This window comes from Rhinoderma darwinii, chromosome 4 (genome assembly GCF_050947455.1).
Source record: "Rhinoderma darwinii isolate aRhiDar2 chromosome 4, aRhiDar2.hap1, whole genome shotgun sequence".
Taxonomy (NCBI): Eukaryota; Metazoa; Chordata; class Amphibia; order Anura; family Rhinodermatidae; genus Rhinoderma; species Rhinoderma darwinii.
Window position 1 is genome coordinate 211,881,285 of NC_134690.1, and position 19,311 is coordinate 211,900,595.

Here is a 19,311-nt window from a genome sequence, read left to right on the forward strand (position 1 = left end):
TCTCACTTTAAATTTCAGAAATGTATTTTTCGTACTTCCCATAGTCATTGAATTCTAATGAAATCACATATACTGTCTACCAGAAATATTTAACCAAAACGAAACAAAAGCATAAAATACTTCTCTATGTTAAACTGTGAAGAAAAGAGGTTTACATGGAGGAAATTTCTGGTAACAACTTAACAAACAATAAAGAAAAAATAGTAAAGGAAATAACTAGCAATAATACAATAATAAGTAATGCCCATCAAAATACTAAAATGCTGCCCAAAATCTTAAGGCGATTCAAGGTCACCCAGCTCTTTATATTACAAATTTGGCAATTATACATATACTTGGCCATGAAAACATGCTATATAATGACTATTTCTTGTGAAATGAGGGCTCTGTTTATGCTGTACATACTGCTGCAAGAAAACCAATTCATATAAACTGCCTTCCAGTAATAACCCTGATCAAGCATAGCCAATGGCCATGGAGAGTATTTAATAAGCTTCTTTAATGTTTCAAATAGGTTAATGTATTAATACCTGGTAAAGACTATCTCTATGCTATAGGATAGCACATGTATGCCCTTTTCTTGCCTGTGTTTATCCTGAAGCTGCATGATTTTGTGCATTATTTTTCCATTCTTAATGTTGTTGCGTGGGGCTTCCTAAAACAAGCCCATGTAGCATGTGGAGACCACTTCTGTCCATATAGGTACAAGTGCTAAAAGAGTGGTCACCAAGAAGAAGTTAGCTGGTTGCCAGGCAACCTAAACTTACACACCCAACAGAGTACACTGAAGGGGGATGCAAGAATAGCGATTATCATAGATTTTGCAAAGGGATGTTATTCAATTGAACTGTGTGTATATAGCAAACTACAGCTTTAACTTTGTTTTAGCAGCAGCAGGACATTAGTTACCGGATACAAAACGATGGTGATATTGTTTGTACTGATAAAATTTAAACTTAAAGGGGTTTTCCACTACCGGACAGCTAATGACCTATCTACCGGATAGGTCATCAGTAGATCATAAGTGCTGGGTCCGATACCCGGATCCTGCACTGATCAGCTTCTCTGGGCATCAGACGTCCTTGCCGGAAGCAGTTGGCTCCGGCCACAGAATAGCAGCCAAGCTGCAGTACTGCAGCTCTACTCCTATTCAGGTGAATAGGAGCAGAGCTGCAGTTCAGTAGCACGGCCGCAATCCAATGTACAGAGCCAACTGCTTCCAGCTCCGTAAATTGCATACTGTGCAATGCCATCCGGTGTCCGCAGGCAGCCAAAACAGCTGATCGGTGTGGGATCTGAGTGTCAGACCAGCACCGATGATATACTGATGACCTATCCGGTGGATAGGTGATCAGTTGTCCGGTAGTGGACAACCCCTTTAACATTAAAAAACATATATTACGATGCAAGTTGATAGTACAGCTGACTAGACCTCTTTTTACTCAGCAACACACTTGAGTGGTGTGTAACCTTGAAAAGTCTAATATGGCTTATAGTTTTTATGCTGTTTTTATCATATTTGTAGATACAACATATTACTGTATATATTAAAAAGAACTGTATAACTAGATCAAGTCTTTTAATAGAAACCGTTAAACAGTTAAAAACTGAGTGTAACTTAATAAATTCACTTCCACTGTTTTGTTTTTTTTTAAATTGTCCCATCAGAACACTGACTCAACATTTAAGTCATTTCAATATATATCTGCATTGTTCTTTCATTCTGTTATCAAGCAATACTCTTTGTAAGTTAAATTTACAATTACTATAGTGGAGTTACATTTATGTGCTTTTATTATACATCAGAAAATGTATGCACAACTAATGTACTGGCTCTCAATAAGTAGTTCTTTATGAGAAATCGTTTACGCTCATTTATATTAAGCAGAAGTAATAAACATCCCTACCCTAATGGTTTTCTATTGGAGTACATAATACTGTACTTGGATAGCTTAATGTTCCTGCGCTCCAATACAAGATCTGAGATAGAACTGCCTCATCTGTCCTTACCTCTAATAGAACAAACCAAATACAACTGTCTTACAAGCACTTTCTGTCTCTCTGGGAGCTACAAAAAGAGTGTACAACATAAATGGCATCTGAATCCATAACTAAAGAGTGAAAACAAGCAGGCCATACAGTATATAAGATTAGCAGCTGTGCCCCCATGGATCTTGGAGCTGATAGCAATTGCTATAACATGGGTAGCAGATGCAATGTCACTAGTACATAGACCATAATACAGCAGATACCATTGATACACACTACAGTACAAAAGACATAGGGTATACAGAAATAATAATCATTTTAAACTAGGGTGTCGGTATAAATATGCGTTTCAGAGAAAAGAGTTAAAAAATAGTAATTTTTTTCAAATAAAAATTTAATGAAAGGAGTTGTGATCTTGCTATTTCGATATACTAATCCCAACTGAGTAAAAGCAAGAGAAATTGTATAGAAAATCAGATAATTATTGTAGATTAAATAAAAATAAGAAGTACTGTAACATTTAAAAACAGAGTTGTTAGAATATGGCTAACCAAAATGAGAACATGTACCTGCAGTATTTAGGTAGGTTAGATTAAGATCATGTATTAAAGTAGAACATAAAATAAAAATTGTAGCAACAGAGAACATGAAGGCGTGAACACAAAGAATTACAAGTTTCCTATAAATAAATACAAACAAGAAAAAAGTCAAAACACTGGCAAGCTTAATTACGTATATTGCGGGCATCTGCTATCCAGCCACACCACTTAATCTTCAGTTAAGTGTTAGTTACTGTGCAGAAAATAACCTTTGTACAAGTACAATATATAAACATAATGTGTATTGGAATCCCAATAAATTATGTACGAAACAAATAAATAAAAAATTACCTAGAATAGGATTCAATCAGACGCCAATGTCAGATATTCGCAAAACGGCAAGAAATTGCGAGGGTATCTTAACAGGAACAACATTTCTTTCTCTGTTGCCACTTTGTTGATACTTGTCATCTCTATATTTCAGAGAGTAGCTAATATAAATGAACTTCCGGGACGAAAATAAAACACCGGTATAATACCACACATACACAATTTCAAGGGCAAGATATTGTACACCACAAATACTGCACAATGAGTGAGAATTACACATTATAATCTAGAATACATAAAAAACACATTTTTAGATTTGACTTTAATATATCATATGTGGGATTTGACACTTCTTGTCCTGTTTGCTTGCCCAAAAGTTTATTTTTAAATTCATAGCTTATAGAACAATTTCCTATAACTACCAACTTGATGATTAAGTAGTCACTAAGTCTTCAACATGGATTTCTAGCAAACTATAGCCAAGTGTAATAAGTTGGAAAATACAACACAGACATGCATGTTTATGTCATCCTTCTTAACAACAAGCGCCAACCAGCTTATTCCCTCATGTAGTCTCGATGCCCGGAAAACACAGCCACACAAGAGGGCAAATAAAAAAAAAGTGAAAAATATCCAGCATCGGAAATTCAAGGCGCATTACCTTAGGCTATGACTAAGGTTCAGTGTTCCTTGAAACTAATACGCAAAGTTTGTCTTGCATTTTATGCAAGACCTAAATTTAAAAAAATAAAAAAGTTTACGAGAACCTCTGGTGCTGGACATTTTTTCCACTAATTCATACTTTGCAACCACTGAGACTGTGTAGGTAGCCAATCTGAACTATATCCAAAACCTGACCATTTGTGCCAAACAACTTTGGTTGTCATATTGTCCAAAGAACAAAAAGTGTACTTGACGGTAATTTCAATGGCAGTTTCTATTATGTCTGATGCTCAGAAACATGGATAAAGCACATACATCAATTTTCATTGTAATCTCTAGGCAAGCATGGTGTAAATGTTGCAACGAATGGGAACCATGTCACTTGGACACCTCAAGTTCAGCCATCTTACTTATGCCATTAAACTGTCTTCCAACATGTGCATCAAGAGTCTAAAAATGTATGTATGTCTATCCTGCCTCTGAGCCCTCTCAGCCATTCAGCATGTCAAGAGGAGCTACATTACATGAGTAACCTTGTCCTGTAGCCGAGACTTCTTAGAAAAAGGAAGAGCTATTGCCAAAATGCTCAAAAGTGATGGCAGAACACATTTAATTGACACAAAATAGCTGAAATTAAATGAAAATGCTACAAGCAAAGCTTCGGAGTAGTTTTTTAGGTTTGCATATGCAGCCCATTCAGGGTAGAGTGCTTTGTAACAAACTAAACACAATGCCTTTTAGGAGATCAAGGTCACGGACATGATGGGATATACATTTGTAGGAAAATGCTTCTACTAAATGTGGTATGCTTCAATATAGAGCACGGTGAAATCATGTATAGGATTAATATGACATGCTGTTCTAAACAAACTTTGCTATCACAACAGTTACAGCACTCAATATCATCAATACAATGTATGAGGAGTATGATTTTAGAATATAGACCGTAAAGGGATGAAGAGGAGGGGTGATCTCAGCTAAAGTCATGTTTCTTCATAGTATCTCTTTAAAATTGTAAAATGACACATTTTATGCGTATGGCGGTCAGTTAATACTTCATAGTTTTCACTAACTATCAAATAATTGTGAAATACATTTTTAGACAATTAGTTCACAGCTATGGAAATGTTTCTGCTAACACAGAACCACAATCGAGCAACCTTTCATTAACCAACATGTCAAGCGCGCTCATAATTCTGGCGGTGGAAGCAATTCTGGCTGTCTTGAATTGGATTATTCTGAAATGGGGTACAGATGGAGGAAAGACGTTCTATGACTCTAGTCTGTATATAGGGAGACATCTTGAGAACAAAGTCGCCACTTATTCAAGATAGAAACTGCAATTGTGTATATAAATGTACTCATCAGCAATTTCATTGTCGTTTTATGTTACAGGCAAAGCGGGGGAAATGGGGCAACCAATACAAGTTACCAAGCTTTATCAACTGAAAGACTGCCGCAGCACTACATGGTCTACACCTACTTCAATATAAATCAGAGCTGCCTGGTGTCGCATTTGCATAGCAACAATTCTAACGTTTCTACGTTTTCGTCTTCCAAATACCAGGAACATAGCATATCCTCATGAGATCCAATATAGGAGTGTCACTAAGGAAAATACAGAGGGAAGCCAGGATAGGTTTCTTACTAAAAACCGAATATAAACCATTTTATATGATAAAAAAACATGTTCTGGAATTCCTGAACTGTTAATATGAGGTAAGCGATTTTCATTGGTTTGATGGACTTCAGCAAACTCCCTTTGTTAGCCGTCTTATTTTGATTTCTAATATGTTTCTTGAAAAGGGAAAAACACCTAAAGAAATCCACAGATGGCATCAAGCAAATTAAATTTTTCAGAACAGTTTTCGAGTAGCCGGGACTGAGGAAAATTTGAGTTGAAATTTTACACTATATGATAAATGCAATATTTGGCAAGAAAATGTTTCTACATCCTAATATCCTGAGTATTTTCTTCCTTTTTTTTTTCTTTGTTATACAAACAAATAATGCATATGTAGTCATGTTAAATTTACACACAACAGCAAAACTCAGTGCATGTGGCTAGGACAAAGTCTGTAAGAAAAAAACTAATAAAAATAAGCTTAATTGAAAATGAGACTGGCGCTGTGTGGTGCTAAAAGCTTATGTGTAATAATGGACGAAAAAAAAAAGTACCAATACAGCGGTTTATAAATAACTAAATACTAAATGATCGTGTCAGACTGAGAAAACATATATAAGAAGCAGTCTGTGGCATCAATGACATAAAAAGGAATGTTGGATATTATGTGAAGAGAAAAGAAGAGCTGACTTCCAGTTTCAGGTTGTGAAAATCGAGGGATGCGTGGACTTTTTGCATATGGATATAGAACCTATATACAGTTCACCTATAAAACCTTGATAACGGTCTTTAATGAAAACAAATGAACATTCTGAGGAAATTCCTGAGATTTTGTGACATGGGTCACTGAGAATATAAGCTGCTGTTGGGTCCTCGTGGGTATTAAATCCATCCCTGTTAAGATCTGAAATTAGAATACATTAACAAATATTATAGAACACAAGGAGGACAGTGTAGTCACTGTCTAGTCCCTTGCCTGAGCAAGGTATAGCACCATTGTGAAAGGATCTCCAACTTTCAGAGAGGAGTAAAATACTTATAAAACAGTATTGCTGCTAAGACTGCTGTAGTGTGCACCAATATTGTGTTCTGGAGGCAGTGGCAGCCCAAGGCTGACGGGTGACTTCTGTTGGACCATGCAGTTGTAACATCACTAGGAGAAATCTTTCCTTGGTTGTTCATCCGTTGTACATTTCTCGGTCATCTCCTGACAGAAGTCTACTGTTACTGTTTGGCTGTTCTGTTCCAAACAAGTCTCCCTCTCTGAGTAACTACCATGCTCCGATCCCTCCACACTTCTTGCTATACAATTCTCTGGTATATTGTTGGATACCAAGTGGTTTCCAAGCTGTACTTGACCTTGCTCAATGCAGCACTGCATATTTTCTCCGACATCCTGGGACATGACAAGTTTTTGCTCGATCCTTGCTGGTAAAGGATTGAATGCAGCAGCTGTAGGTAGATCCATAGGCCTCAAAACAGGGCAGTACCTGTGTAGGGCTTGGATCTGCTCTGGACTCTGAATATCTCTACATACTTCTTGGGATAGGCAAGAGAAGTTGTCTAGTAGCTCTCCCATGCAGGCCTTTAGCTGGTTCCTTTCCGTTAACAACTTTTCTTTTTCACATACCTAATGGAAGAAGAAAGTACATTAACTATTTATAGTTTACCATAAACCTCCGTCTCACCACACGAGTGTTGCAGTGTAAGTTTGCAACTGATCTTAAACAAGCCTTTAGCTGTATCAGTCTTTGATGTCATCTCTAGTTTGCGCAGTCCTGCCATATCGTTTAAGCTGTGACTAAATCACTCTATGTGGTAATACAGAATGTTCCTAAATTCTGGTCTCCGAATATTCTACTAGTTTTAAGCACTGGAAATCATTCACAACAAGATTGTACTTTGATAGAATTCTTAATAAAGTAATATGACATGTTATTTTACAACAGCTTGTAGAATGTTTAGATTTTAATTCATTGCATTTGTCTTATTGGATTGCTGCAAAATGGAAAATTAGTGATTCTGTTATGATTAAAGGGGTTTTGCGAGACTTAAATATTCATGGCCTCTTCTTATGATAGGCCAGAATGAAAGGGCTGCGATGCTCAGGTGAGTGCCACATCTCTTTAGTTGTTTACACCGGCACACTGGCTTGGCGGGTACGAGTGGCTGTGCCTCGTATTGCAGCTCAGTCCCTATCAAGCCAGGTCTGTATGTACGGTGTTGTGACTGCGTATACAGAAAGTGCCTGAGCACCTTTATTCTGCTGACAGGTTAAAGTTCCAGGGAACTGAGCCCAACCAATCAAACATTGATGTAGTTTAGGGTTAAAGGAGTTTTCCCACGAGAGACATTTATGACATATGCACAGGATATGTCAAAATGTCAGAGATGCGGGTCCCACTTCTGGATCCACACCTATCTCTAGAACAGGGCCCCCTAAACCCCATTCTAGTTTTGTCTGATCTCGCCGACTCCCAGGCCACTTCCTGGTTATATGGTCAAGAGTTACGAATACAGCGTAGCTCGCTAGTAGTGAGTGTCAGTTACGGAAGCAGCGTAGCATGTGAGCTATGCGGTTTCCGTAACTACCATTCAGCTTTATAGGACTTACAGAAACAGGGTAGCTCAGCGAGCTACGCTGTTTTTGTAACTCAGGACAATATAACCTTTTTCATGGTCGGAATTCGACTTAATTCAGCCACAACACAGAGCGGCTTAACAGGATTTTGGGGGCCCCATTCCGGAGATAGGTGCAGGTCCCAGAGGTGGGACCCGCATCTATCTGCCCTTTATGACATATCCAGTGGATATGTCATAAATTCTCTCATGGGAAAACCCCTTTATTAGAGGGGGTTCTCGGTTTAGGAATCGATTTGTGGTTACAAAGTTCGTTTCTCCCTCTGGAGGACCTGTTCTGTCCTTCATAACAGACAACCCATTGATATGAACGCAGGAAAAATAAATACGAACTGTTTCCCCACAGATTAAAAATGATCGCAGGGGGCGTGGCCAGCTGCTGATGTGAGAGGACGTGTGTGGCGATAGCTCCGGGCCAGCATCCTGTCTAAAATCCTCCTGACGGTGCTGTAATCCTTGAAATCAGCCAAAATTCCTTACCAGCTGCGTCGGAAGGGAAGGACATCTTCCAGGAAAAAGATGAGCCCGCCTAAAGCGATGGACGCGGCGGAAAAGCTGAAATCATATGCCCGCGTGGTGATCCAAGATGGCGCCAGCGGGAGTTCTTCTGCGCAGGCCGCGGCTGTGGCTGGGACATCCACCCCTGCTCCCTCGGAACAGGATGCAGGAATCACGCTGCAGGAGGCATCGGATAAGCTGCTGACAGCCATCCTCGAGACACGTACGACACTAACGGCTAAGATCGATGAGGTGAGAGTGGACGTGGGCCTATTGAGGCAGGATCTGCAAAATGTGCGGGAGAGAGTCACGGAGACGGAGGGCAGGATTTCAACCTTGGAAGACCTTACTGCCAACATGCCGGCGGCTATTCAAGATCTGCACCGTAAAGTTGAACTGTGGCGCCAGAAAGCCGACGATTTAGAAAATAGATCGCGCCGCAATAATCTCCGCATTGTGGGATTGCCGGAGAGGGCAGAGGCCTGGAGAATTCGTGGAAAAATGGCTGAAGGAGATCTTTCCAGCTGCCTCCTTCTCGTTGGCGTATGCGGTTGAAAGGGCGCACAGGGTTCCAGCACGGTCACCAGTTCCGGGTGCTCCCCCAAGACCACTGCTTGCTCGGATGTTGAATTGCAAAGATCGGGACACGGTTCTGCTGGAAGCTCGGAAGGCCGGCGGATATCGATTTGAAAATGCCTCTGTGTCCATATATCCGGATTTTTCTCCTGATTTGCAGCGACAGAGGGCGTCATATGTCCCTATCAAGCGCCGACTCCGGGACCTGCAGATTCCATATTCGATGGCCTATCCGGCTAGATTGCGGGTTGTGAATGGAGATAGAGCCATATTTTTTACGGATCCAACTGAGGCGCAAGAATGGCTTACGAGCAAGCATAGGCGATCTCCTCGACGCCGATTGCTGTGGCTGTGCAGGCTGGGAGGTCATTGCCGATATATGGAACTCATGGATACCCCATATTGCATGTAGTACAAAAGTTCCAGTTGAAAGTATCCTTATAAGATAATGATGTGATGTTGTAACATGTTATCTGCAACCTGCTATGGGGGGCCTGAGGTCCGTGTTATAAGTTGGGCAGTTTAGTCCTCATAATCTCTTCCTTATGTGTTCTGAATAAGAGAGATGGGGAACCGTTAATACGAGTCAGGTTTTAAAATGTTTTATAATATCTGGTGGATGGGATGCTGGTCGGGAGAAACGCTATACCTATACAGATAGTGTATTTGCGGCAGAAATACGCTAGCCGTAGAAACTACCCCCTAGAGTATTGGCTACAAAGGTTTGCTCCTGTTGAGCAATGTCTGTTCTTGATGTTGTTATGAAGGATACTGAGTCAACTCACATTACCGCAGAAATTGGCATAAATATTGTACACCTACGAGACATAGAGGGGACTGCAGACGGGGTCGGGACAATTGTCACTCAGGGGCTGGTGGGTAGGCTTCTGGGCTACGGTGCTCCACTATGTGTTAACAGTACGAAATGGCAGGATTACGGTTAATGTCCTGGAATGTCCGGGGAATGGGGTCTCCTGAAAAGAGGCATATGATATTCGCTGCTGTGCGGAGACAGCGTCCACATTTAACGTGTCTACAGGAAACACACATGACACCTGATACTGTGAGGAGTTTGAGTAAGCCCTGGGTGCAGTGGGTGGGACATGCATCACACACCTCGTACTTTAGAGGGGTGGCCATCTTAGTGAATGTGGAGCTCCGTTGGAAATTGCTACAATCCAACATGGACCCTGAGGGGCGGTACATTTTCCTACATGCGGTTCTTGATGAATGTCCATATGTGATCTTGGGGGTGTATAATCCTCCACCAGCTTCACTGGCAATAATCCAGGAAGCCGTCCGATTTGTGACAGCATATCCGGGGGCCCGGGTGATTATGATGGGGGATCTCAACTTGGCTATGGACCCTGGTATAGATAGATTTCAGGGGAATGGGAGTAGAGGTCCGGGAAGCCCCTCTCAGTTAAGTCTCCTTGTAAAGGAAATGGGATGGATTGATCTGTGGAGAGCGACACACAGAGGGATCAGAGAGTACACATGCCACACCCCACAATACAATGCGCTGTCCAGAATTGATTATATATTTGGATCGCCTGCGGTTTTCCAGGAGGTAGACTCTGTGGATCATTTACCGAGGGGGATCTCGGATCACAGCCCGATTTTACTAACATTGAAAAGGCCACAGGCAGGCAGAAGGGGTATTGGTAAAATACACCCGTTTTGGCTTCAGCTCATTCAACAAAACGATCGTATACCGGATCAGCTATCAATATTTATAGAAGCACATGCTCAGATGGGAAATCGGTCGCTGGTGTGGGATACTCTCAAGGCCTATTTGAGGGGATGTCTCCGATCCTCCATATCCTATGTAAAACGAGCTTCCGCCCTCCAGGAGGAGGACTTAGCATTTCAATGTTCACAGGCGGAAGGGGCATTTGTTCAGGATCCCACACCAGCTAACCGGAATGCCTGGCTGGATTTGGGTAGACAGTATCTACAGGTCTTGAGGGATAAGACTTCGCGTAGTCTATTCTTTAGCAAACAATCTCATTTTGAATTGGGCAATCAATCGGGTAAAATTCTTGCTCATATGGTGCGGAACAGTTCTAGATCCCCCCCGGTGATGGGTATAGTGGGGCCTGGCGATAGAACCTACACCTCCTCGAGGGATGTTCTCGAGCAATTCACACAGTTTTATGATCAGCTGTATTTTTCAAAAGTTGATTATAGGATGGATGAGATGGAGAAGTATTTGGATGGAATATCGTTTCCTACATTGACAGCCGAGCGGGTGGCAATGCTTGATGCTCCATTTACGGTAGATGAGATTTTGGAGGGGATGGCGTCTATGGCTAAGGGGAAAGCCTCAGGGCCGGATGGTATCCCCCTTGAGGTATATCTACAGTATGGGGAGCTGCTGGCCCCCCAATTGCTGGCCCTGTTTGAGCATAGCTATCGGAGCTCTGCTCTTCCGGAATCCATGTGTGACGCCACCATAATTGTACTGCTGAAACCAGGCAAAAATCCAGATGAATGTGGGTCCTATAGACCGATCTCGCTGCTGACAGTGGATTACAAAATCTTGACTAAGATGCTAGCTAATAGGCTATGTAATGTGATAAAGGAGATCATCCATTCAGACCAGTGTGGCTTTATATCCGGCAAGTCCACCTCAGAGAATATTAGACGGGTACAGGTGGTGACGCAGATTGGATGGGAGGAGCAGCAGGACTGGGCTGTGGCATCTCTGGATGCGGCAAAGGCATTTGACTCGGTAGAATGGGCATATCTGCTGGCAGTGCTGCGAAGATTTGGGTTTGGGGATTGATTCATTAATTGGGTCTCCTTGTATAAATCTCCACGAGCGCAGGTGTTGGTGAATGGGGCCCTGTCCCCTTCCTTTGGCCTCCATAGGGGCACGAGGCAGGGGTGCCCACTTTCGCCACTTCTTTTCGCATTGGCCATTGAACCACTGGCTCTTAACATCAGGAGGGATCCCGCATATATGGGAATTAGAATAGGGGACAGAGAGGAACGGATAGGGTTATATGCGGATGACATGGCGTTGTTTATGGCGAACCCCAATGCCACCCTTCCTAGGGCCATATCCCTCATTAACGTTATTGGAAGGTATTCCGGGTTACTAATTAATTGGTCTAAATCGTATCTGATGCCTTTGAGGCAGGATAACTGTGGATGGGGCACCCAGTTCTGCGGACTGCCAGTAAGACCAGAGTTCAAATACTTGGGGATTAATATTGCTAGGGATAGCTCTAGATCGTACAGGTTAAATGTAGCGCCCTTGGTCACGTACCTAAGGGATAAAATACAGGTGTGGAAAGGTCTGCCTTTGTCAGTGGCAGGACGCGTTAATCTATTAAAGATGATAGTATTGCCGAAGTTTTTGTATGTGTTGGAGCACATGGATGTGTTGGTGCCTAAAAGCTTCTTTAAAATAATAAATTTGCTGTTCGCGCCGTTTGTGTGTGGGGGGGGGGGGAGATCTAAACTCAAGCTGTCGATTCTACAAAGACCTAAAGATGAGGCCGGGGCTGCGTTACCGGATGTTTTTCTATATTACTTGGCGGGTCAGCTCAGGTACTTGACTTCTTGGGTCTCCCCCCCCCCCCTAACGACTAATGCGGAGTGTCATTTAGCCCAGGTGTTGGGCTTGAAAACCCTGTGGCTGATACTGGAACCGCATGATTTTAGACACCGCTCCCTGTTACCCTTGCATAAGTTGGCTAGACGAGTCTGGCAACAGGCTAAAGATCTACTGGGGTTTGTGGGGGTGGTGGCGGAGAGTCCGCTGTGGGATAATCCGAGTTTCTCCCATCTGCACGGGATGGTGGGGAAACGTTACTGGTCCTCTAGAGAGGTAGCTGCTCTATCACAATTGCTAACGGGAGAAGGGTCGGTCATGACGGTGAGTGAGATTCGGGCAGCATTCAATATACCACCGGGGAATTAATTATATTGTATACAGCTCCATCACGCTCTATTAGCACAATTCCCACTGAACTCCGTGACGTACTCTAGCTGTGATTTGGTGGTGAGGTTGAACACGCCGTTTACACGTGGAGTCGATTCTTAAATTTATTATTTTCTACTGGAGGCTAAAATGCGAATGGAGCCCCTGGTGGCTGAAGATAGGTGGCGTGCACTAATTCCACAACTCACAGCGGAGCAATGGAGGGAGGCTCAGGGTTCCCACTTGCTGGTTTCACCAGCGGCAAACAATAAACTAGTGCAGCTGTTCATCATCCACCAATGTTATTTGACGCCCGTAAGATTACATCGTATGGGAAGAATGGTGTCCTCACAATGTCATAGGTGTGGAGAGATGCGGGCTGATTTTATTCACCTAATGTGGGGTTGTCACTGGATTCTTAGCTTTTGGGAGGAGGTGGTTGCATTATTGACGGCAGTGCTGGGGAGGACGATACCTTGCAGGCCGGAGGTGTGTTTGCTGGGACTGCTCAATGAGGAGCAATGGTCAATATATGAGAGGACTTTCATAAGAGAAACACTATGCATGGCAAGGAAGGCGGTGGCCATGAGATGGATGGCGGATAGGGCCCCGACAGTAGCGCAATGGCGTAAATTGGTCAATGACATACTTCCATTTGAGAAAATAGTGTATAAACACAGGGGGAAACCGGCTAAATTTGATCTGATCTGGAATGGTTGGTGCTCATCGAATCTCACTCACTGTACAGTCCAAGGGCTATCAGCTGCTCTGATTCAAGCTGGGGGTGGGAGCGGGTAAAGGAGTCGGGAGGAGGACACTTCCAGGTGCTTTGTTTTATGTCGTACGAGATGATGGGTGCGTTATTGCAGAATATCGAACTGGGGGCGTATTCCTACTTTCGTGATGTACTGGATTAAAAGTTTTGTTAGAATGATTTGATCAATCTGTATTATGTATATGTGGTCTGCGAACCACGGTCTAACATCATGGGTACCTGCGAGTATTCCCTTTGTATGTATTGATTCTTCTGACATATGTATTATTGAGTGTATAATGTTATCCTGATGTATGTGATGGTTTGACTCTGACAGTTACTTTTAATAAAACGAGTTTTAAAAAAAAAATGATCGCAGGCACAACAGGGGGATACTTTGTGATAAGCCTTAAAGTAAACGCACCCTTCTAACAAGTAGTGATTGTTCAAAGCTGACAATGCCATTAAACCCCTTTAATAACATTTAATGCAACATCCCAAATATATTAATGTCGTTTTTTTCAGCTTATATAAACCACTAAATAGGTTCTACAGTGGATATATAAAGTCCACATACCCCTGTTAAAATGCCAGATTTTTGTCATGTCAAAAAATCAGTGCAAGATGAATAATTTCAGAACTTTTTCCACCTTTAATGTGACCCATAATCTGTACAATTCCATTGAAAAACAAACTGAAATAATTTAGAGGGGAAAAATAAAAATAACTAAACTGCAATAATGTGGTTGTATAAGCTTGAACTCATGTTAAATAGTAGTCAGTACACAGTTGCCATTATTTAAAGTGATTCTGAGAAACCTCATATAAATCTCAGCTGTTCTATTAGGATTTTCCTGAAATTTTCTTTGTTGCATGGGACAGCAAAAGACATGGTCCATAAAGAGCTTACAAGAGAACAAAGGAATCTGATCGTTGAAAGGCATCAGTCAGGAGAAGGGTACCAAAGAATTTCCAAGGCATTAGATATACCATGGAACAAATGAAGACGGTCATCAAGATGTGCATAACATTTGGCACAACATTGACAAGAACTGGACATCCCTCAAAGCCTTGATGAAAAGACAAGCTGAAAATTGGTCCGGGAGGCTACCAAGAGGCCTACAGCAACATTAGAGGAGCTGCAGGACTTTTTGGCAGGTACTGGTTGTGTAGTGCATGTGACAACAATCTCCCGTCTTCTTCATATGTCTGGGCTGTGGGGTAGGGTGGCAAGACGGAAGCCTTTTCTAACAAAGAAAAACATCCAAGCCCGGCTATGTTTTGCAAAGACCTACATCAAGTCTGCCAAAAGCATGTGAGAAAAAGTGTTGTAGTCTGATGAGACGAAGGTTGAACATTTTGGCCATAATTCCAAAAGGTATGTTTGGTGCAAAGCCAACACTGCACATCACCAAAAGAACACCATACCCACAGTGAAGCATGGTGGAGGCAGCATTATGCTTTGGGGCTGTTTTTCTGCATGGAACTGGTAAATAGTACAAATAAAAACTACAAGTCGTCCCGCAAAAAAAAAGCCCTCATACAACTGCATCGGCGGAAAAATAAAAAAGTTATGGCTCTTCAAATATGGAGACACAAAAACAAATAATTTTGAAAAAAAAGTGTTTTTACTGTGTAAAAGTAGTAAAATATACAAAATCTATATAAATTTGGTATTGTTGCAATAGTAACAACCCGCTAAATAAAGTTATTGTGTTATTTATACCACACGGTAAATTGCGTACATTTAGGATGCAAAAAAGTGTGGCAAAATTGTTTGGTTTTTTTCTATCCCCCCCCCCGCCAAAAAATGAATAAAGTTGATCAATAAATTCTAAGTACCCCAAAATGGTGCTATTAAAAAATACAACTTGTCCCGCAAAAACAAGACCCTATACAGCTATGTCAACGCAAAAATAAAAAAAGTTATACCTCTTTGAATGAGATGATGGAAAAACTTAAAAAATAGCTTGGTCATTAAGGCCTAAAATAGGCTGGTAATTAAGGGGTTAATCCCATAGGGGGAGTTTTCATTTTGATTTTTTAACTTTAATGTACTGGCATGTATCTATATTAGTTTGTGTACTGATTGTACACAGGCAGTTGTTAGGACATACCTAAGTATGCCCTAACAGCAAGGAATATGGTCAGACAGCCCTGGGGTCCTTCAATGGACCCTGGGCTGTCTGCCCATAACAAGTATTACCATCGATCACGTCACAGGGATTTCCTGTGACGCGATCAAAGGGGAGTCCCCCTTCTCACTATTGCTTTGAATTCCGCAATCAGCTTTGATCGCGGCATTCAAGGGGTTAACGACGGAGAGAAGAGGCTTCTCTTCGTAATTAGAGCGGGGCTGTGTATTACAGCTGTTGCATCCATTGCCACACTCATCATGGGGCGCGGACTCTGGCTGCCACACCGGGACACGAATACTTGTCCTAATGTGCAAAAAAAAAAAAAACGCCGCTCAGGACGAGTATTCTCGTCCTGGGTTGGTAACCAGTTAAAATACCACTCAGACGGCCATTTAGAAAAGTAGTTCAACAGTCCAACGCTACTTTTGGAGGGTACACTTTCCCCCAGCCGGTGTGCAAAAAGATAGTTCCAAGTCCTCCTTGTGTGCTCTCAGGTGTTGTTCACCTTCTAGTTCCACGAGGGATACGGTAGTCTCTCAATCCAGATTCTCCTAATTGTTTGCCAACCTATATCTCCAAATAGAGAAAAACAGAACAGATGCAACACCTTTAGGATCACTTCACGCTTTTTATTACATAATTAAAGGATCGGGATGCCCCAGAGTAAGTCGGAATGGCGAAACCCAGGGTTGAGCTAGAGAGTTTGGGGTGCCGCATGATATTGCTCGTGATATGTTTTTATGTTAATTTATCCTGTAAGTATGTAATAAAAAGCGTGAAGTGAAGTTGGCGACTGATTAGGAGAATCTGGATCGAGAGACTACCGTATCCCTCATGGAACTACGAGGTGAACAACACCTGAGAGCACACAAGGAGGACTTGGAACTAACTTTTTGCATACAGGCTGGGGGAAAGTGTACCCTCCGAAAAGACAATTGGACTGTTGAACTGCTTTTCTAAATGGCCGTATGGGTGGTAAAAATCAACACATTTGTTTGCATTTATTTTGGGCTGTTGTGGATTTCACCCAAAATTTTATTTTCACCTGCTCTGATCAAGTATAATTATAATACATATTGAGTAAAGAGCCAAGGACTACTATATATTTAACCAGTTAAAATATGCCAGAATTCTGGCTGAAAAGGAGCCAGAATTCTGCATGCCACATTTATTAGCTGTTTTAGACACACTTTTCCTACAAGCTAGACAAGGAGGCATGCTTTAGCAGAATAGGGGTTGTGGTCTAGTAGAAAAGGACATGGTTTAAAATGCAACACTGTGTGCCAACATTTTGGCGAAAAAAACTGGTGTAAACAAAGCCAACCAAGAGGTGGTATACGAAAGAGATGTGTCTAGCTAGATGCACTAAATTTATCATGCAGCATGCACCACTTTGATACATGGCACTTTTCTCCTGTCTTGTCTAAGATTGCACTGTCTAAATCTCAGACAGTATTAGCAAATCTTCCCCAGTAAGTCATATTAATGAGAGGATACCTGGACATGAAGTGATGCAAGAAGTGCCAAAACATGACATTACAAATAATAGTTGAATAAAAATAAAGACGTGGATTCTCTTCATCTTAGTGAATAAACAATCACTGCCCACTCAACAGTATAAAGCATATTGCAAAATTAGTTAAAAGTGAGTTTTACAAAATTCCTTTAAAGTTCTTTATTGCATTAAATATTTTGCAACATTTTCAGGTTTACAAGTGTATAAAAAATGTATGAAAGCATATGTTTCATCCGCATACGTACATTGTGAGACTTTTTTATGTACATGCTACACAGCTGAGCCGTTTTCTCAAGCGAAGAAAAATTTTTTTTGGACATGACTAGAGGTGCTATAAGAAATAGAACAATGAAAGGTTATTGTTTATGGGTCCTTATCTGTCCCAGATTTACATCACCCAAAGCACTCTTCTGTAAACCAGTTTTAGAAAAGGGATTTATTTTTTCAATGACAACCTACTGTATATCTGTACATAAATGCTTATATTCCCCCTAAATGTATGGTATAAACTATTCTCTCACCATTGTTACTCAACAACGGTGGCATGGGCTACTCACCAGCTTATGTATTTCACATTCTAAATTCTGTATACAGTCAAGTTTCCTCTTGCGACAGCGTTGTGCAGCTATTCTGTTTTTGCTTCGCCGCCGAATGTCATGAATGAATTCCAACTGTTCTGAGGTCAGCTTGTGCATTTTTATCATCATCTGGAAATCATTGCGTGGAAGATCTGTGATTTGATCAATTGGAAAGGGCAGCTTAACCTACGGGACAGAAGAAAGCATAATACTGAACTGTTATTTATTTATTTCAGTAGCATTCTACAAAAAAACAAACAAGGACTTTGTGGAAAGAGGTTGCAATACCCCAAACGAATTATAACGTAGAACACATGTACAGCAGCATAAATGAACAAATGGAATATCCTCCCTTTACTGTATAACACCTCATTATTCACGCATCGCAGAATGGGCCTCACCCTCTACGAGAACTTACTTCCTACTGTCCAACGAGAATTTGTAACATATCTTCATAGGGGTTGGAACTCGCACATAGTGCTCTAAATACCCTGCTCTCTTTCACACAGTCATAGTTAAGGGCCTGTTCATATCAAGGTTAAGTTTCCGATGATGGGTTCCTTTGACTTTTCCGTTGGAGGAACCCACCAACGGAAACCATAGCTTCCGTCTACACTACCATTGATTTCAACGGTAATGCTTCTGTTGCAACTGGCTTCTGTTTGTTTCCGTTCCGTAAGGTTTCCATTTTCTTAGCAGAATCAATAGCATAGTTGACTGTGATATTTTTTCCGCCAAAAAAACAGAAACCTTACAGAACGGAGACCAACGGAAACCATTTGCAACAGAAGTATTACCATTGAAATCAATGGTAATGCAAACGGAAGCTATGGTTTCCGTTTGCCTTTCCGTTGATGGGTTCCTCCGACGGATAGGTCTAACGGAATCCATCATCGGAAACCGAACGCTGATGTGAACAGGCCATTAGTTATGGCTTGCAGCCACTATTGAGGTAGGTTCATTGCATATTCATGTATATAGCTATTCTTTGAAGTGAACTCCCCTAGTGGCAGCTGCAGGCAAGCACTATGACTACAGCAGTTATACGGTCTGCCCCTATCGTAGGTACGCGACTACCTTTGACAGGTCTTGTGCCGAATGATGGCTGCCACTAGGCTGACAAACAATTCTAACAAATGATCCAACTTAAGGCCTAGTTCACACGGAGTTGTTTGCAGGCAGAAAAATCTGCCTCAAATTTCCTTCAGGATTTTGAGGCAGATTTTGACCTGCCTGCGCTTTCTTTTCCGCATTTTTTTGCAGCAGAAACCAGACTTTCTGCCTCCCATTGATATCAGTGGCAGGTCAGAGATGGAAAAGCGGGAAGAAAGAGCATGTTGCTTTTATTTTCCAGTCAGCATTTTTGATCTGCTCGCAGGAAATCAATGTCGATTTCGTACGTTTTTTGGTGTGGTTTCCGTGTCAAAAACAGCACCAAAAAGCAGTGTAATTTGAGTCAGGTTAGTTTTCCTCCTAACTTGGAAACTGTGAGGGACAGTAAGTAAAGCCACTGAAAATGGTTGTATTGTGAAGCA

The 19,311-nt window shown here is 41.6% G+C and overlaps 1 protein-coding gene across 2 annotated transcripts in view; it reads right to left on the reverse strand.

Annotated features, from left to right (window-relative positions):
* Positions 1–1,195: 1,195 nt before the first annotated feature.
* Positions 1,196–19,311, reverse strand: part of BACH2 (BACH transcriptional regulator 2) — a 304,803-nt gene continuing 286,687 nt past the window's right edge. For both annotated transcript variants that reach the window (XM_075862164.1, XM_075862163.1), the window contains exons 6-7: positions 17,756–17,962; positions 1,196–6,775 (exon numbers count right to left, since the gene is read on the reverse strand). In XM_075862164.1, coding sequence (XP_075718279.1) covers positions 6,299–6,775; positions 17,756–17,962 — 684 coding nt within the window. In that variant the 3' untranslated portion in view covers positions 1,196–6,298. The remainder of the gene's footprint in view (positions 6,776–17,755; positions 17,963–19,311) is intronic.